The 20,372-nt window shown below is 51.8% G+C and overlaps 2 protein-coding genes across 2 annotated transcripts in view; one reads left to right on the top strand and one right to left on the bottom strand.

Annotated features, from left to right (window-relative positions):
• The window catches only part of ADRB2 (adrenoceptor beta 2), a 32,929-nt gene extending 20,290 nt beyond the window's left edge, over window positions 1-12,639 (bottom strand). The window contains exon 1 of the mRNA XM_069868988.1: window positions 11,327-12,639. Coding sequence (XP_069725089.1) covers window positions 11,327-12,500 — 1,174 coding nt within the window. The 5' untranslated portion in view covers window positions 12,501-12,639. The remainder of the gene's footprint in view (window positions 1-11,326) is intronic.
• LOC138727245 (uncharacterized) lies at window positions 12,573-14,304 on the top strand. The gene is made up of 2 exons (XM_069869539.1): window positions 12,573-13,062; window positions 14,111-14,304. The coding sequence occupies exons 1-2, from the start codon at window positions 12,573-12,575 to the stop codon at window positions 14,302-14,304; spliced, it is 684 nt and encodes a 227-aa protein (XP_069725640.1).
• Window positions 14,305-20,372: the final 6,068 nt, after the last annotated feature.

Below are 20,372 nucleotides of genomic sequence, written 5' to 3'. Positions count from 1 at the left end.
TCCCATGTGGCATCCAGCCTCTTGCTTTCCACCTGGAGTTTTCTGCTGATGCTTGAGTTATTGTCCCTCTTAGGGTCCTTTTCTCATCTCCGTTTGTTTCTTTGCCATCTTTTTACACTCCTTGGGCTATATTTCATTTTGCCTCTGTTCTTCAGTTGCCTCTATCTGTCCCTTCAACTGTTCTCCTTCAAGTCCTTCTCTTCCTGTCCACTCTTCATCACCAGTCTGTACTGGATTTATGACTTTATTGGCAGAATTGACGGAAGCCTCCGACCAGCCACAGTCACTCAGTAAGCTGTGTTGTCCAAACCTATGCTAAAATAGTTGGCCCTGTCCAAACAGTTTATAATTATTTTTCCCCTTGTGAGTATTGCATGTTAAGGGGAATTCTTAGTCAGAGAAAGAAAACATCCCTGAAATCATTCTGAGTTTGATATAAGCCTTTGGCTTTGCAAATCATATCAGAAAGGAAAATCCACAAAGCTCTGCCGTCTAACTGCAGCAAACTGAAATCCTATCCTGCAGCGAAACAAGTGAGTCCAAGTGTGCTGCTCAGCACAATCCAGCAGGAAGGGCTTGAGCCAGCCCAGCCGGAGCCCAAACCCAAGTAGATGCAATGCCAGCACTCCCTCTTGGGGTCCCTCTAAGACCTGGGGGGCATTGCAGATTGGTAGGGAAAGCTCATCATGGCCCTAGCCAGCACTTCTGCAAAGCCCCACATTTCACTCCAGGCCAATAATCCTTTGCTCCTCTCCAACTCATTTCTGTGCCTCCTGGCCAATCTCCACAAGTCATGCTTAGAAATCACAGTCCCCTCTGGCCCTGCTGCCACCAGCTCTGGTTCGGAGGCTGATCATGCCACAGCTCTGTGCCCTGACCTTTCCTTTCTGGGAACAGCATGCACCCCTCGCCTCCCATCACTTGACTCTCCCCCAGTGCCAAGCCAGGGGCAGCCCCGCTGGAGCAGCCCAGCACCCTGCCCCTCTCCCTGCCTCCTCCTGTCCCAGCCAGCCCGGCACGGCAGCAGCCGGTGTGTCATCACCTCCTGCGCCAGGGAGAGGTACCCACAACTCTCTCTTACAGTCCGCTCGCAAATGTCAGCCGTGCGCCTGTGAAGGAGGGGCTGGGACTGCAGCAGGAACAGCCTGTACATCGCTTTGCTGCCGGGGATGAGGAGATGTTCATTCAGGGCTGAATGACTACCCTGGAGGGGTTTCCATGCTATAAATAGGTACCTTAAGGATCCCCTTTTAAGAAGGGTCTTTCTCTGCAGCAGGGAGCCCCAGAGGGACAGGGAGCCATGGAGCCAGCTTTTAAATGAGCTGAACAAATCATGCTATGCAGTTATTGAGGAATGGCCTTCTTTCTCTGAGTCACTAAATGGCTTTCTGCAGTTCTGCTCCTCATTTTCCTTCCCATGCGTCTCCTCCCTACAGCTCCCCTTTGCCTCAGCTGCCATGCTGATGTGTTATGTGTTAACTCCAATAACTGCGGGCTGTGCCTCCAGCTTAGTGCTTTCCTTGCTTCTACACCTATACCTGTATAAACTTGTACTCCGTACATCTATATTTGTATCTCAGCTGGAGACAGCAAGACCTCCAGGTCTGGGTAGGACTTCACTTCATTGCCTCTCCACTACCACCACAAATGACGTTGGTCAGGGCCCCATCTCCCGTGGCAGGGAATGTGCCAACATCTCAGTTGTGTAAAACCATGGCAAGTTCCCAAATAACTACACTTTCATGAAGCTGAAAGGAAGAGGGCAACCTGTGCTTGCTAGGAGAAGACAAGGGGAGGGGTTTTTCTGAGCCACAGCACTTCAAAGGGCTGGTCCTGGTGAAAGGCAGGTCCCTACCAGCACCCATCGCAACCCAAAGCAAAATGCCATCTGGAGTAAGACAATGGTCTAATGTCTGTGCTAGAAAAAATTGTCATGCTGAGTAACACCTACCCCTAGCCCAATCATCACCTTTCTTCCCCTTCCACCTTTCCACACCAAAGACCTCTGTAATCAGATACTGACCCTGCTACAAGCAGGCTTTCAAGATCACGTACAGCATGTGATGTCACTGTCATGACTGATTTCACAATTTACCTTCCAGCTTACATCACTGCGTTTCGTACTGAAGTCAACTCAACAACAGCACAGGAACGGAGTAACACACATACCCATGGAGAAATCTGTGAGCTGATGGTTTACAGCACAGATATCTTTCATATATGGCAAGCTGGGTGGAAAGAGGTCCTACTTGGACTGGGCTTACTTACACAGAGACTAGCAGGGACCTGAGGAGATGCAGGGGCAGGAAAGGCACTACGGGGCCCAGCACACCAAATCCCCTAGGGATTGATGCAGGGCTAGGGGACTAACAATCAATGATATTTAAGCTCCAACATTTAAGGTTGACTAGAATAACAATTATTTAGCTTTAAGTTTTTAGCAACTATTTAGCTCAAGACCATCTTAAAACCCAACCTAGAAGGTCAACATCTCTCCATCTTGAATTGCTGGGTTGCTACAAAAGGTGTTTCTCCTGTGAGCTCAAGGGAACTGTTTCTTTCTCCTTTTCTTTAGCTATAACACTGTTCATACAGCCCTTCACACTCAGCAGCTCTGCATGCCAGCTTTTGAGGCTAGCTTGTCTCTTTAAAGAAGGCCCCATGCTCAGCCAGACTCATGTCAAGGCAGAGTACAACAGCAGTATCTGGGTTACAGTGAGGTACCACAAAAGACCTGCAGCCAAGGCGGTTAGAGATTTATTTCAGAATAGCTCTCTTGTGTGAAGCTGGCTACCAAGCCGACATGCTTCCTCTCTGAAACCACCAACATCAACAACTTCTTCTTCTCGTGAGACACGGACCTGCGCCAAGGTCCAAGCAGAGGGCTGGAAGAGGGGGGTGACGGCCAGGTAAGGTGAACGGAGAGTAAGAAAATATCTGAACAGTGAGAACAGATTCCCCCAGTGAGTAGGTACCAATGCAGTACCTCCACCCCATTCCCCTGCACACAGATATATCCAGGCTTCCACTACCTCTGCTACATGCAGGCACATTTCCTTTCTCTACAAAGTGTGTTTGAGAAAATCAGCATCACTCTCACCAAGCTGTTTCCTTCCAGGGCCAGGCCTATGGAAACTTATCTAGGGCTTCTGCTCCAGTTTTCCTGGGGAAAAACTGCCACCGATTTCCAGACATGAGACCTACACAACAGGACAGCAATTTCAGGCATCGAAGCAGGGTCCCTGCAACCCCGTGAAGGCTTCTTCAAGGCTGGCTGACCAATTTGCTGCCTACACGCTGCTCCATCCAAGAGCCAAGAAGGAGTGTAACAGCCAGACAGGCACCCATCGTGGTGGACACCATTTGATCTGATGACAGTGGGTTTCGGAGGAAGGGCAGTATGGCTTTGGGGGCAATAAGAAATGTTTTCGGCTATGGGGTTCTTTCTTGGGCTGATGGCTGCAAAATACCAAGGCGAGGGCAGTCCCCACCCAGAGATGAACAAGCATTTCCCTCAGCCAGAGAGAAAAAGATTAAGAAGGGATTTTTCACACTTGCATACACTTAAGAGGAAAAAATATTTACATGAGGGACAAAGCACTTGGCATGAGCTTCCCAGAGGCCATCTGCTGTTTATGCGTTTCTCAGGACTAGGTTGAAGCTGCAGAGCTCAGCGGTGGAGCCTGAACCCCCACCCCCTCAGCCACCCAAGAGGTGGTGCAAGGGTGAGCTATGTTCAGACTGTCTCAGGGCTGGTGAGAGATCATCTTGCCGCTGCTCCTTGTTGCCTATGCCTGCAATGAAGTCATGTCTGAGAGACTGCAGGTAGCTCTGGCAGGGGCCACCACGGTTTCCTAATGCTTTTCTTTTGGCATCACTGGAAGCCCAGAGCCAGGAGGGGCTGCTAGGTGCTTCAGGGCAACCACCAAAAGTGCTAGGAAGCAAGGATTGGTCTCTCAGCATCTCTTGGGATCAAGCACCTTTCCAAGATAGGATGTGAAATGTTATCCAGTCTGAATGTCCTGGTTTTACAGGGGTGAGGGGAACGGGATAGCAGCTGAGGCTCCCCACACAGTTGCTGAAGGTCTGACTTATTCCTTCTTCAGGACCCTTGCAGTCAGCAACAGCTTGCATTTCTAGCTGGGGCTTCTATCCCTTGAAAGCACAAAGTTACAAATCCATACATTACTAAAATTTGGGCATCTGTCATGTTTTGGAAGTGCCTGGAGTAATCCTTCCCTGTTCAAGCTGCACAATAACTCCCCGCTGTTGTTTCTCGAAAGGAGAAGCCTCAAAACGTGCAGGACACGCACTGGCCTATGCTGCCAAAGCTTTCATCATGGTCTTAAGTGGCATAAAGAATGCAAAACACTTATCATTGCAACATGCTGGGCTGGGATCCTACTTTATATTAACCATGCTCTTTCTTCACCCCTGCCTGAAGTAACAAGAGCGCCAGGACAACAGGGCTTTACAATAGGTAACAGAGAACAGGCCAGAAGACCAGGATACTTTTCCAAAGCCACCTCCCCAAGAAGCTTTTCCAATCCTAATTAGGAGACAAAGGAACCAGGGACAAACAGAAGTGATCTACCACACTGTGCTCTCATGATCCCCGTCCCTGCAGCGCAATTCATCCCGTTACCCCCGCCAGCAGTCCAAGTTCCAAACCAGCACAGATTGGGAAGCTGCAGCACGGTGTTTGCACTGTGCTGAGCCAGGACTAAGGAGCCCTGCTGAGGTGTGCAGTGCTCATCCCTGGTGAGGTAAGACATTCCTGAGGCAGCTGAGAGGGAGCAGAGTCATCATTTACTCCTGCTACAATACCAGCATGATCCGGAGCAGAGCAGAGACTGCATTGTGCTTTACAGAAAAGCTCTGCATCTATTCTGTGGTGTTTCACTTTTCCCATGCCAATGATCTCTGCACTGGGCATCTGTGTTTCCTCCCAGATCCAGGGAACACTGGCACTGGTGGCCAGCAACAGAGGATTAAAGCTCCCAGCTGTACTCAGACCTACTCTGCCATAGAGGTGCAGGAGCCATCCTAGGCTGCCTCTGTATCAAGTCTAAACAGGCAGAAAAGCAGGTGGATTTTCAAAAACCACTTTGCCTGTGAATTCTGAGGTGAAAACCAAAGAAACCCTTTCACAGCGAGATGCTGAGCACCTGCAACTTCCTTACTGCTTCCAGGGGATCAAAGCACTGCATAAACTAATGAAATTCTCATCCACTTGAGGAGGCTGCGTGTGTGCCTCCCCACCAGCACCAGGATATTCAGGTGCTGGGTTTTTTTAATCCTGAAGGATTCACTGGAAGAGTCTGGGAAAGGATGGGGGAATACAGCCAGCCAAACAGCTCTAAGCAAGGACACTTGACTACAAGCGTGCCATAAATACTCTTTATTTAAACAGTGTCAATTAATAGGACCTGCAATAAATACTTGAGCTTTTTCAACATACAAATCTTCATCTATGTAGCTACCTAGCATGACAAAACATCTTTACATTTCCTTATTTATGTACAGATCTATATATCACTGTATATAGATGACAGTTACACATACACACATATACAAAGATATATCTAAGTATATATGCACTTATGCAAAATTTACCTTAAAAAGGACAGCAAATAAATAAATATTTCCCAGTACACTCTCATTGGCACTGGCAATATTACACTGAAATTCAGTTGTGTACTCCTGCCACTGGTAGGATGAGAAAACAGGAGAAAACTGAAAATGCATGCATGGAGAAGCAGCAAATCCACTGTTTTTCATGATGAAGAACGTTAGAGGCTTGATGCCCCCCTGAAATACTCTTGCTTAATTCATGACTCTTACACACAGCAATTCCAAAATACCCACTGCCAAATCCACGTCAATCGGGGTTGTGTCCTGCTCTTAGAACACTTACCAGGAGAGATAACCTCTTTCCAAGTTCTGTGTGAACTTGAGTTTCGAGTGTGCGCTGCTCTGTCTAGACCCAGGCTGTGTCAATGAGACCCCAGAGGTCTGTGCTCCCAATGGAGCTGGCTGTACTTTGTTCTGCAGGAGATAAACACGAGCCTCAGTCCTTCTGCTGAGGGTGTGAGAGGGAGCAGTTGCACCCACGCCACCAGCCGCAGCTTGGGTCCTTGAGGAGCAGCTATAGAGCATCTCCCAAGAGGCAGCGCTGGGTGAAATATTGCCACCCTACTCTGCAATATGACAAGTACCTACAGGTCCCCATGTGCAGCTAGTCACACTGCAGGTATGTCTCCGATAAGAGGGAGTAGCTACCCCAGCTGCCAAATAACAGTCCTCATAGCCCTGGATGTGTATTCATTGCAAAATGTTCTCTTTGCCCTTAGGAAGAAAGGTTAGGACTAATGCTTGCTTTTAAAACAGTTTCAATGAAAGAATAACAAGAGGAAGAAATGCTCAGGCTGCTGGGTTCAAGTCTCAGAAAGAGCCAAGCTTTCACATTGAAAGAGACTTGGTTGCACAGGGAGGAGATGCCAAAGAGTGGCTGAGGTCCTGCTCGTGCACCTTAGAAACCAAGCACAAATGTAAAAACAAGGATGAAAGAAACCTTAATCTCTGCAGAACACTTGTCTCAGGGAGCCTGGGGTCACACCACCTCTCTGCTGAGAACAACCCAAGGCCAGGGGGGCTTTTTGAAACAGCCCTTGCTCATCTGAACCTGAACTACCCTGGGTACCACACACACTGCAAACCTGAAGGGTAGGCACTGATTGTGTCTTACAAGTTAGAAAACAATGTGGATCAACCAAGGTACACAGTGCTTCACCAGGGCTGAATGCTCTGCAAAGGCTGCTGGGGAGGAGGAAAGCTGGGGTGATGCTGGTGAGCAGACCAGCAGACACCCACCTTCCCCGGCCTCCCTTGCCATTGGCACTGCCAGGTAGACAGCCAGGCACTGCCATGGTCAGTTAAAAAACCTTTGCTTCTCTGCTGCTTTTAGCATGGCACTTTCTATCTGCTGACAGAGCGCAGAGAAAGGAACATGCAAGATAACGACATCCTCGCTCCTGCCAGAAGAATGAACATGCTCATAAACCCATCTCCTTGGGAAATGGATTCTTCACATCAGTGAAAAAAACACTTGGAGACAGAGCACTGGCAAAGGGAGAGGGACAAGAGCCTTTCCCTTAGACAATGCAGGTGACTGAGACTCCTGGCAGTGGATGAACTGTAACAGCAGAAGGGCAAGAGATGCTGGAACACAGAAAGCAGCCTGTTGTTTACTCCTAGCCAGACCTGTCAATAATCTTCCCTCTGCAGTAAAAACATGTCCCTTACAGTATATAAATACATAAATAAGCCCTTTGAAAAACCCACTGACTGTGACATGGGAGAGCTGAAGAGCACGTTGTGTGCTCGCTCACACATCTGCTCCCTTTCAAGCTGGGCTTTCCTTTCTACATACTAATCCCTGGCCTATTTTCAAACATTTGGGTGCATTTGGTAACTTAAACTCTCTTCCCTCCCTCTCTGCTGTACCCACTGCCTCGGCAGTGTCCTTAGGCAAGGGTCTCACCTTCACCTGAACCACAAGGGAGGCCATCAGGTGCAGACACGGCTCCACAGGCAAGGCTAAGCTCTCCATGCCCACCTTAATACCTCATGGCAACATGATATGCACTGATGGGCAATGCTGTGCATTGGGAACTGCCGAGCAATTTGGGATACAAAGTGCTTTGGGAATGGCCCATCCTCAAGAGATGCTCGAGCTGCGCTCCCAGCTGGGAATCTGCACCTGGACCCTGTCCCCTCAGTCAGTTCCCCTTGCACTTCCATACTTCCCCAGTACCACAGTATTTCAAGAACGCTAAAGCTCTCCAGAAATGCTCCCAAGAGGCAAGGGACTGACATAACTCGGCAGCTCTCAGTACTCTGCCTGTTGTGGAGGACAAAGCAATGACAGACCCTGATGTGGAAACTACAGCTGCCTGAATCACAAGCAGGACCTACAGAGAGGGCAGTATTTTGTAACAACACCAAAGCCGTTTCTGACACTCATCTTGACTAAGATTTTAAAAACAATAACAATCTCTTCAGCCAAAATCACTAAAAGCAGGGAGTGTACCACAAAGCTCCCTTTAGCTGCACACACTGTTCCCTGGGGGTGGAGAGCATCCCACCCATGCCCCGTGCACCTTTGTCGCAGTGGCACAAGGTACAAACCAGCAGCACAGACACCAGGCTGCTCTGTTTGCAGTAAGAGTTGGGTACTTTGTCACACTGATTTTCCTCAAATGAAGTCACCACTGTGTTTTTTATCAGATGTATTTAACTTGAGCCAAGTCTCTGCTAGGGTAAAATCCTAAGTACCATAAAATCACTTTAAGCAGCTAGTGTCCCAGCTTCAGTGCTCTGTTTTTGAATGCCCAGCACCTATCTAAAAAATTTTCTTTCTATTATAAAATATTTTAACAGGGCAAAAGGATTTCTTTATACAGCTTTCTTTTTTTAAACCATGGAACAGGAAAGGTTTGTTATGTTCAGTTTTGTTGGTGTCACCATATTTTCTCCTCCACTATTTCTCTTTTTTGATTTCAGCTGGCCCTAGAACTTTACAGTTTGTATTTCACCAGTTTTACTAATGAGGAAAGAAAGAAAGAAGTTCTTCACCACTCAGACCTCACTGCAAGCCTGAGGTTTCCTAATACTGTAGCTGAGCATTGGAGTAGTGAGGTCCACTGTCCAGTGCAAACAGCCCGATGTCCCCTGTCCCTTCCACATCCACATCCTCTGGATGCTGTGGTGGTTCTGCAATTAGCCACTTCCCATCTCTCAGCTTTGGCTACACACAGTTGCAACATATGAAGCATAAACACAGGCAGCCAAACAAATAGAGCAATTATTTGGACAACAAAGTCCTGGTCCACAACATGTGCAAATGAAATGCAAATAATTAACAAAAAACACAGACCGCAACTGAAATATGGACATTGTATTTCTTTATGCCAGAGTCTCCTATCCCAAAGGCGGTGAGAATCTGGCTGCTGAGCCTGCTGGAGGCTGACCTGACCCCCAGTCAGGAGCTGGCTGTCGCTGTAAGGCACCTCCTCCCTCTGTGCCCTTGCTACCTTGCTACGCTGCCCCTGGGCATTGCAAAAGACGGCGTGCCACTGGCAAGATCAAAATAATCATGGCCCACACCGAGCTGAAGTGCATTGCTAACCCAAGCACGTGTATCCACACCCACTCCACAGCACAGCAGCCTCTTGCATTTCAGTTCTTGTACAGTATGAAGCAAATAGCACCTGACTTCTGGTCCCAGTCCCGCACTGGGTCTCCCCTTGCTCGGACAGCCTGTTAATGTTTATCTGAGGAGCAAATGTTTTTGCTGACCTGCAGCCTCACACACCACACCATCACACCCCTCCTTTGCTCAAGTGGCTTGCGCTCAAAGGACTTTGGGCACTGCTGACAACCCCACCACTGACAGGCGCAGGCATCAAAGCAGACAGCGAGAGCCAGGAGGAAAGAGCGCGTAGTGCTGAGCTGGAAAGGCAGCAAGCAGAGCTGAGCCAGCACCTGTCACAGGGCTAGAGGAGGAGAGGCCTCTTACAGCTACTCCTCCTTCCCAGCACCATTTCCAAGCAGGATCGGGACTACTCTGGAAAAAAAGGAAAAAGAAAAAAAGGGAACACCAGGAGTTTCTAAACAGTTCTGGTTCCACCAGCCCAACAGAAAAAAAACCAACAAATCATGTAGAGCTTTACCAGGAGGGGTGTGAGAGCTCGAAAAGGAGTTTGGTGTTGCCCTGCACCTTGCAGCAGCCCCAGCAGAGGCAAGCAGCCTGCAATCCTCCTTGCACTGCTTTTCCAGGGGATGATTCCCCTCCAGTGCTCCCTGGGACTGTTCCTTCTGATACCAGCACTTTGGGCAAGTCCTTCTCAGAGCCACACGGGGACTACAAAGAGGTGTCAGCAGCCAGAAACTCTGCTCCATCCCTTCTCCCAGCCTTCAATCTCCCCAGAATGGTGCACGCTGCTTCCTTGCCACACTGCCCCAAGTGCCCTCGGTGCCTGCGGAGAGAGGACCCTGCTCCGGGGATGTAGCCGGTCACCTCACTGCATTTGCAACGCCAGCATTCGGAGAGGAAACCCTGGGCAGCAGAATTTGGAGGCATTTGGGGAGCAAACCCTGGGCAGCAGAATTCGGAGGCATTCAGAGAGCAAACCCTGGGCACCGGTGCCAGCCGTGTCCCTGTCCCTGTCCTGCACCTGCCCACGCATGTCTGCCCGCTGACAGCCCTGCGAGCTGCCACCGGCTCTCTCACACCGCCAACAAAATGCAAAGCCTGCACAAGGAGCAAAAAAAACCCTCCACGAACCAACTGACCCACAGCCGCCCCGTGGCCGGAGCTGGGCTCCCAGTCTGCCACAGAAAATAAAGCATCTTCCCCCCTCTCCCCACCTCCTTGGGCTCACTGGCATTCGAGACTTGAAATTTAAAAACTCTGGTTGGAGTCTCGAGAAAAGGATGGTCTGTGGTTGTAGCAGCATTTTGCCCAGCTTCCCAAGTACCACATTCCTGAGTCCCACAGTCACAGTCTCACATTCTGGGCAAACAGTCCATATATTTCTATTATTATTATTATTATTTCAGCAGAAAGTCCTTACAGTACTTGGCAAAAAAACCATTCCTTGTTTCTGGGCGCTGTTTAAACTGTCCCATTGATGGCAACAGTCGCAGATCAGACCCAGCCCCGCTCCCAGCATCTCTTCCCCAGGGATTTTGCTGCAGGGTGCCACCATGGCACAGTGTCCTGGGCTTGATAAACTGGCACCACCGCCTAGGGCTCCCCCCTGGCCGGGTCCCACGGCCACCAGCTCGGTTACCAGAAGGGACCTGGGCAGAGCGGGGCAGGCAGCTGCAGCCCCAGTCCCATTCCAACCTGACAGCACGGTCATAGAGTGGTTTGGGTTGGAAGGCACCTTAAAGGTCACTCAGTTCCAACCCCCCTGCCATGGGCAGGGATGAGGTAGTTCCACATCGGCCACCACCACTAAGCCTCTCCTGGGATGAGCCCAGCCTTAAATTCCCCTCAAATTCCTGCTGAAGGGACGTGTCCCCAAACAGGAGCCTGCCTGCCCCTGCCCAGGGCCACCCCCCACCGGCTTGAAGAAGGCTTGCCAAGTTTGGTGGTCCTTGCAGCCTTTGAGTTTTAGGTGGGCTCTAGAGAGGACCATTACTATTACTATCATCACTGGGAGCTTGCTTTTCCTTAGAGAGAAAGGCTCCTCTTTGTAAGTGCTGTGTGCCACGCCAGAGCCCATCGCATCTCAAAGCTACCCGCTAGGCACAGTACCTTTGCAGTGCAAAAAGTCCTCGGGGTGAGGGAAAGAGCCCTCTTCGCAGAGCAGCTCGCAGGCTTTATCCGATGCCAAGGGGTAGCCGTTGTCCTCCTCGTTGTACTCACTCTTGCCGTTGCTGTTGGAGTAGCCGTTGGCATACATCTTCAGGGCGGACCTGCGGAGGCACAGGAGCTCCTGGAAGGCATACCTGAAGTCTGGGCTCCGGCAGTAGATCAAAGGATTGAAGGCAGAGTTGACATAGCCCAGCCAGTTCAAGAGGATGTACACATACTTGGGTATGATGTCGTCCTGGATGACGTGCACAATGTTGACGATGAAGAAGGGCAGCCAGCACAGTGTGAAGGTGCCCATGATGATGCCCAGGGTCTTGAGAGCCTTGTGCTCCTTCAAGAAGAACTTGGAGGAACGGCGGTGCCCAGCTCCCCCTTTCTGTTCCTGCTCCTTGTTCTGAGTGTGAAACCTCCCCTCACTCCTGTCTATCTTCTGCAACTGCTTCTTGGCCACCTGGAAGACCCTGGCGTACACAAATACCATGACCACGAGCGGCACATAGAAGGAGATGATGGAGGATGTGATAGCGTAGGCTTGGTTAGTGAAGAAATCGCAACACGTGTCCTTTTCGTAGCACAGGATGGCCTCATTACGGTCTGCCCGGTACCAGTGCATGTGGATGGGCAAGAAGGAGGTGAGGGCTGAAACCACCCACACCACAAGGATGACCACGCGCGCCTTGCTCTTGGTCAGCAGACTCTGGTACTTGAAAGGGGAGGTGATGGCGAAGTACCGGTCCACGGCAATGACGCAGAGGGTCTCGATGCTGGCCGTGACACAGAGCACGTCCAAGGAGGTCCAGAACTCACACCAGAAGTTCCCAAACTTCCACATCTCCAAGATGATGTGGCTGGCGCCGAAGGGCACCACGGCCAGACCCATCACCAGGTCGGCGCACGCCAGCGAGGTGATGAAGTAGTTGGTGACGGTCTGCAGGCGCTGGAAGCGGGCGATGGCCGTGATCACCAGCACGTTGCCGAAGACGATGACCAGCACGATCAACGACATGAGGATCCCCATGCCCACCGTCCACACGTCCCGCGACAGCGAGGGGTCAGCGGCGCTCTGGTTGGCGCTGGCGTTGCTGCCAGGTAGCTCGGTACCTGCCACCCCCATGTCCCCGGGGAGGGGTCGGCTTCACCTAGGGCTGCTCCGCGGCAGCGCTGCCCGGGGCACCGCGCATTCGGGATGGAGGCTCCGGGGATCCCGCTGGGAGCGCTTCACCCCGACCCGACCCGATCCGATCCGATCCGACCCGATCCGACCCGATCCGATCGCCGTCCCGTCCCACCCGACTACCCGAGCCCGTTAGGCGCCGCGGAGCTTATAGCGACACCCGCCGTGACATCAGCCCGCGGCGGCCAATCGCAGCCCCCGCCGCGCCCCCCGCGCGTCCCCGCCCCGCGGGCTCCGCCGCTCCACGTGTGCGTCCACGCCGCGGGGTCCCAGCCGGGTCCCCCTGCCCCGCACCCAGCCGTGTCCCCTCGCCCCGCATCCAGCCGGGTCCCCTCGCCCCGCACCCAGCCGTGTCCCCTCGCCCCGCATCCCGCCGCGTCCCCTCGCCCCGCATCCAGCCGCGTCCCCTCGCCCCGCACCCAGCCGTGTCCCCTCGCCCCGCACCCAGCCGTGTCCCCTCGCCCCGCATCCAGCCGCGTCCCCTCGCCCCGCATCCAGCCGGGTCCCCTCGCCCCACATCCAGCCGGGTCCCCTGCCCCGCACCCAGCCGGGTCCCCTCGCCCCGCGCACTCCTCCCGCCACGGGCTCCTCTGCTCCACGCGTGCTCCCACCTCCGCGGGGTCCCAAGCGCGTCCCCTCCCACCGACCATACCTGCTCCCACCGAGCGGGGTCCCCTCACCCGGTCTCCCTCCGACCACGCGTGCTCCCACGCCGTGGGGTCGCCACAGGTGTCCCCTCCCCACGGGCTCTGCTGCTCCACGCCGAGGTGTCCCCACACGTGTCCCCACACTCAGCTGTGTCCTCTTGCCCCACGCACTCTTCATGACACAGACTCCCCTGCTCCACGTGTGCTCCCACCCTGCGTGGTCCCCACCCCTGTTCCCGCACCATGGGCTCCCTCTGACCACACCTGCTCCCACCGAGCATTGTCCCCTCATCTGCTCTCCCTTTGACCACGTGTGCTCCCACACCATGATGTCCCCACACGTGTCCCCACCCTGCAGGTTCCGCTGTTCCATGCGTGCTCCCATGCCATTCCCCACACCCAAAAGTGTCTCCTCAGCCCACACGTGTCCCCACGCCATGGTGTCCCCACACGCGTCCCCACACCATGGGCTCCTCTGCTTCCCGCGTGCTCCCTTCCTGCCGTGTCCCCATGCATGCCCCCACACCATGGTCTCCCGTGCAACCAAACCTGCTCCTTCCTAGTGCTGTCCCCTCGTCCCACATGTGCTCCCACACTCCATGGTGTCCCCACGCCCTACATGTGTCCCCACACTGTGGTCTCCCCCCGACCACATGTGCTCCCACCAAGTGGTGTCCCCACACCCCTGACATGCTCCCCACCCCATGGTCTCCCCCTCCTCCATACATCCCACCCCGCAGTGTCCCCATGCTCCATGCATGCTCCCCACCCTGTGGTGTCCCCCAGCTCCACACATGCTCCCACACCCTACGGTGTCTCCGCAACCCATCTGTGCTCCCTGCCCCGTGGTCTCCCCCAGTTTTGCATGTGCTCCCCCTCACCCGTGCATGGTCCCCGCCTCAGGGTGTCCCTGTGCCTTCCACCCTACACACTACCCCACACCCTGTGTGCCCTACAATGTCCCCATGCCTTCCACCCACGAGTGCCACACGTACATGCCCTGCCTCAGGGTGTCCCTGTACCCCCTGCCCCACAGGTCCCCCACACCCCACATGAGCTCCCTGCCCCACATCTCCCACCCCGCCCATGTGAACTGAACTGAACACTCCTACCCCGGGTTGTCCCCAGGATACATGGCACCAGCAGAATCCTGAGGACACCAGCGCTCACAGAGATTTTGTCCCTGGCTGGGGAGTGTGGTCTTGCTTTCCTGAGACCCCCCCTTCCTCACCAGTGACACTTTGTGCTGGGATGTCACAAGTCTCCATCCCTGCTGGCCCCCTGCTTCACCCCCAGACCAGCACCCCAGCAAGGGCCCAGGTAGGCAGGGTGGTGGAGTGCATCAAAACGTTGGAGCCACAGCCCAACCCCAGAAGCTGATCTAGGACACAGAGACCCTTGAAGCATCCCAGGAGCACTGGCTGGTTGGGGAGGCTGTGCGACTGCTGCTCGCTGCCATGCTGCAGCCGAGCGGGTGGCTACCCCCGGACACTATCACAAGTATTTCCCTCCAAAGCAAACAAATTTACTATAAAAGGGATAAGGAATCCTGCAAACTTCCTTTGACCTAATGGGAGATAACAGTGCTGCTGGAGTTTCATTTCTGCCTGTTGCTGTGCACTGACGCTGCCCGGGCTCGTGCTGCACTCCCGCAGAGATACGTGATGTTGCCTGCAGCCCGCAGGGAGCTTGCTGAGGTGACAGCAAGCCTGAAGGCTGTGGTTCTAAAATTGCCTTGTGCCACATCAAGGGAGAACAGAAAGAGTTGCTTCTTTCCAGTCTCTCGTTGGGGTGCTGCACCATGGCCCTCCCACGGCAGCCGCAGTGGAGGACTCCCACCTTTGTTAGCGATCTTACTTGAAACTCCCCATCTGCCAGAGTTTGATGGGGCTCCCCAGTCTCCAGATAATGAGGCCGTACTGCAGCACCGAGGCCGGGCTCTGGCTGTGACTGCTGGGCTGTGGTGGGGAGCAGCCTTCACCCCACCAGCCCTGTGCTGCGGCTTGTTAGGCATCTGTGTCGCACCCGTGCTATCTATAGAGAGGAAGCTTTGTGGTTTAAAACAGAGGAGCAAATGAGGTGCTGGAATCAGGAAATAACATGAAAGACAGTTTCAGTGGTATGAGGTTTCTGTCTAGGCAGGGATTTTCCTTGGCTAGAGGCTTCCTCACACAAAACCTAGAGGTTTCCACGCTCCACTTCTGCATCTACACACTTCAGAGGTTTCCAAAATGAAGAGATGTGAACAGGAGAGCTGCAGGACACCCGTTCCCACTGCAGACACGCACAGCCTTTGGAAAGCAGGAGCATTTGGAGGAGCCATGTGTGCTGATTACCCAGAGTTTCCACTGCCCACCCTTGAGCTAAATGTATGTTTCACATGGGTACCAACAGGTCGGACTGTAATCAATCACTGTGTGCAGCCACTGGTTTTCAGACTTCACACCAGCAGAGGATCTGGTCCACATGCAGGCGCAGGCTCACTTAGCACTTGCTGGATACAATATTCATTCCCTGGTTCCCATGCACACGACAGGCCCCACACACTCTCTCTGCTCAGGGCCAGCAGCACGTGCCTTGCAGGGGAAGCATGGGAACAAACTGCTAGAAAAGCAGAGGGACAGACAAGGTGTGATAGTGGGAGAGCAGAGCAGAATGCAGAAGGAAAAATGGGATGTGTGGAAACAACACATTGTTCCAGTTCCCTGTTCCCCCTTCTTTTCTAAAAGCTGATAAGAAAGGTCTAGAAAGTGGTTAAAGTAAGTTTCTGGTAATAACCTGGTGAGTTTGCTGTGCTGTTCCCTCTGGGTTAGGCTAACACCTGGGAATATTCTGACACCAGACCAAAGCATTCAAAAAGCAGTAGGTCCCCTACCCTACAGACATGCAAACGGTCACTCTTGCATGAGACACTGAGTCTTTAAAGGAGGACTGGGGACTTAGTGGGCAACACCAGCTCTGGGAGAGTCAAAGCTAAGCTCTCTGCTTTGTAACAAGTGCTTTATCAAAGGCATCTATATGTTCTGCATGAAGCTGGTAACAGTCCTACAGCCCTCTTCAGAGTCTGCTTCTCTGGAAGTGTCTGTTGCCCAGGGTGCAGAAAAGAGTCAGCCTAGCTTATATCTAAATATTTTATCTTTGTTGCACTCTATTTAAAGAAACCCAAACCTCTGCTTTGGTTGACATGGTGTGGTGGAGGAAGCAGAGAAAGGCTGATTTTCCTTCCTTGATTCTGAAGCTCTTGCTTGCCTTGGCAATCTTTGTTCACAAACATGAGATCTGTTAGGGCGAACCCATGGCTTGAGCTGGTTTCTGTGCTGCAGTGACCCACATCAAGTAGGAGTTCAAACTAAAGGCAGCAATTTGCCCTACTTAAAAATAAATGTCATCACCTAAATTGTGAGTTTCTTTTGAGATTTGCACGCCTTTATCTGTGCTTTTGAGTAGTTATTAGCTTTCCAGCATGTTCAAAGCTTCTCATTTAAACAATCATCATACCAAATGTCAGAGGAGAGGTTAGGAAGACAGTTAAGTTTGCACTCTTATGCTGCTTGAAGTGCTAGGGAGAACCACAGCCACTCCAAAATGCCTCCTTCTGGGCTCCTAGGGTTTGGAGGGTGTCAAACCCAGGTACATCTCATTTGTTTCATGCAGCACATCTGCACCACTGACCCCGCTGCTTTGTCATCGCGCTAATCTTTTCTGGTTTTATAATTGGATGTGTGCGCCTTCCTTGCTGGGTGACATTTGAAGAATGGCCTGTGGGATCAATGAGAAAGACGGGGCTGGTAGAAAGAGGTAATCACTTTTATTAGCCCACCTGACATAACTGGAAAAAACAGCCAGGCCTTTGGGCATGCAAGACCTTCCTCAGGACTGTGACTAGCTGGGATGCTGGCCTTAATCTTGCCTGCCCTGATGCTTATCACAAGCTGGAAAGCACAAAGCACTCTGATTTTAAGCAGATGGCCACATCAGGCCCTTGGCAAGTGCTCGGATGCGACCACCTTAAATACAGTGTTTGGTGGGAGAGGAATTTCTGAAATTCTCTTCTTGCAAAGAACTGATAACAGCATTTATCTGGCGTGTCGCTGTGGGGAGGGCTGTAGAGCAGCAGAACCAGTATGTAGACAGCATGGAAGCATTCCTGTTCCCGGGCTGTGGAGAAGGTGATCAGTCCACCCTGGTCTGAGTCACACCAGGCACCCTTTGGACTATCTTGATAGCACCTGCTTGGAGGGGCATCATTCTTCTTTTCCCCTTCTTTTCTGCTGTGTTTATTTATGCCATTGGCTTTGCGGTCAGCGGGCACTCGGAAGTGCTGCAGCAGAGCAGCTCATGAGCCTGGGGGAACAGGGATGGGGACACTTTTGGTGGGTCACTTCTGCTTTCCTCTGAGGGCTTTTGGCTTCATCATTCTCCTGCAGCTCTGCAGGGCTCAGGGAGCTTGTGGCAGGTTACCTGAGGTGGTAGCACGCCACCCAGTCTCCTGGCTCCTGAGTTTTCTTCCTCTTTTACTTCATAAAGAGGAAGAAAACTCAGGAGCCAGGAGACTGGGTGGCGTGGACTCGATGATCTGGTGGGTCTCTTCCAACCTGATTATTCTATGATTCTATGATAAGCCATGAGGGGGAGCCACCCATGACTCACAGCTCCCCGTTAATATCTCATTTACTCTTGTTTGGATGAACAGTGAAATCAGAATTTGAGTGATAAAGTGATTTTTATTTTTTTTTGTTTGCTTATTTCTCTCCTGTAGCTCCCTGCACGGTCTGGTGGGAGTCCTGAGGTGTCTCCTTGCTCCATGAGCCTGCAGCAGCGTGGAGAAGCCCAAGGGTCCCTTTGGCACCTGCTTGCACCAGGGAGGACAGAAACATTCCCTGCATCGCCAAGGGCTGTGCCGCCTCACGCTGTGCAGGGGAATGGGGCAGTGGAGGGGCTCTTCTCCACCCTGGGGGCTGCAGGGTGGCATGAAGAGCCTGAGACAGCGCTGGTCTGATGGGGGAGCATTTCACAAGTGTCACCGCTGTTACAGAGCGCCTGTCCCTACACCCTCCCTTGTGAGGGTGCCGTGGAGGTGTAAAGAGAAACTGAGTGAGAAAATCATTCGACTGGATCCGCTGCTCCTCTCTGTGCATCTGCTGAGTGTGAGAGATCATGTCTATTAACCTCTGAGGTGCTGGCATTTGTAGGGAGGCAGTTATTGTCCTTATTGAAAATTTATTTTAGACTAGACCAAGGAAAAAGGAAACTGCTGAATATGAGCCCAGTGAAAACTGAGGCGCTTTATATGGGACATGACACTGGCTGGAACAGCTGAATATCAGAGATTCATTGTCCCTGGGCCAAATACTGAACTGCTCCTCTGTAAATCAATACTGATGGTGAATACAGGTTACAAAATGACACAACATGAAGGCAACACTGGAAACAAAAGAGAGCATCAGAATAATAGCGGGAAATAAAAGATTGCTATCAAGATTTTTTTTCCCCCTCTCATTACAGTTTTTCCCATAATTGAACATCATTTTCACAAGCAGAGAAGATCACTGCCTCTAACCCACACCTCCCTCTCAGCTTGTCTCTGGCAATGACCTCTGAGCCCATGCTGCCAGCCGCTTTTTTCTTGTCCACTCCCCCGTATCTCATTTCCCCACGTGGTGCAAAGTCGTGGCGTGAGGCTGCAGTAGGGGAGTTTGCCACACAATGGAGTTTTTTCAAGTGCAAAATGCACCCCATTCTCCAGGCACCATCAAAACCGAGGTTGCTTCTGCTCCATCACCTCAACACAGCAGATCAGAGGAGATACCAGTCAGGTGCAATGGACACCTAGAGCCAAAGAGCGTATAAGGCTACATAAATGTAGCCATAACTTCACATGAGCCTGAGCTGGAGCCACATTGAATGGTACACTTATAGTGTGAGGCAGACAAGTCTGATTCAAACACAAATGCACCAAGCAGTGGCCACACTGAAGTGTGTTGCTTCTCACTCCCAGCCTCTTTCCAGCCCTTGGCTTTGCAAGGTGGTCTGAGCTCCTCAGATAATCCTCAGTATCATCAGATGGGAGTCAAACTACACTGACCCAAGGTAAACCTCTGACACACATAAATAATGGACAGGTACATAGGAGGCACACCAGGGAAACAACATAGAAAGCACCGGGCCCTCTGCCCTCTTCACTTGTACACCATCAATGAGAGTCTACTGTACCACTAAGCTGATATTCTGGGGATAGAGATCCCTGCTTGCAGTGGGGCCAGAGCTTCGCCTCTCATTCCTAATTTTAGAAGGCTACTTCATGAGCTTATAGGAAAAGGAACTCTGTGTGCCGGAATATGTGCCCAATTCTAGTGAGTCAAAGAGGAAATTTGTTTTTTCCTGAGAACTTTCTTATCAAATCTGCTGCATATCAAACACAAAATAGATTGTGGGGCTTCTGGTGAGACCAAGCTTCCCTCAGCTCTGCAGGATGGTTCAAGAGCTAGAGGAGGATTTGCTAACACACTGCTGCAACATGGTGTGGCCACGGTGGGTGTTGTGTGTGCACACTTCACGTGATGCAAACTCAAGGGATTTTAGTTTAGTTCTATCACTTTTACCATTGTGGGCAAGGCCCTTGGCATGGTCTGAAAGCAGGTACACCTACATGTTCTGGTGCCAAGCCAGTATCTGGCACCTGGATGTCCTGATCTGGCAGGACAGAGGTAGCGAGGGAACTGAGATGTGCAAAGGGAGAAGATGGCCAGGTGAAGACGGGACTGAGCTCTAACTGTAGCTCTGCACTGTGTGCATGGCCAGGAGGATCAACAGCAGCATTAAGGGTGCAGGAGGAAAGGCTTCAGCAATGTCAAGGTCTTTGACAGATTTGGACACCTCATGCTGGAGATTATGCCACCATGGCTAGAGTAGGTCAAGTCTGCCATGTCCTCACTGCCAGCAGATACCTGACCATCCTTCAAAAGCTATGCAGTCCCTGTAGAGCTACACTAAGATATCTTCTACTAGAACAGAAGAAGTCAGGAAGAATTCACTCTCCATAGCTCGGCACATCACTTGCCCCCTCATCCTGGTCATGATATCTGATGCGAACCCTGTTTAACTTAATCCCTAGCTCTGGGGAAAAAAACTCAGCACAAATCCAGCTCATATTCCAAATCCCATT

This window comes from Phaenicophaeus curvirostris, chromosome 15 (genome assembly GCF_032191515.1).
Source record: "Phaenicophaeus curvirostris isolate KB17595 chromosome 15, BPBGC_Pcur_1.0, whole genome shotgun sequence".
NCBI classification, from domain to species: Eukaryota; Metazoa; Chordata; class Aves; order Cuculiformes; family Cuculidae; genus Phaenicophaeus; species Phaenicophaeus curvirostris.
Note: the sequence above shows the minus strand (reverse complement) of the source record. Positions and strands in the feature narration are given on the sequence as shown.

Coding starts and splice junctions, on each gene's coding strand:
- LOC138727245 (XM_069869539.1), top strand. CDS start 12,573: ATGGAGGCTCCGGGGATCCCGCTGGGAGCGCTTCACCCCGACCCGACC. Junction 13,063..14,110: donor CTCGCCCCGCATCCAGCCGG/GTCCCCTCGCCC, acceptor TCCCCGCCTCAG/GGTGTCCCTGTGCCTTCCAC.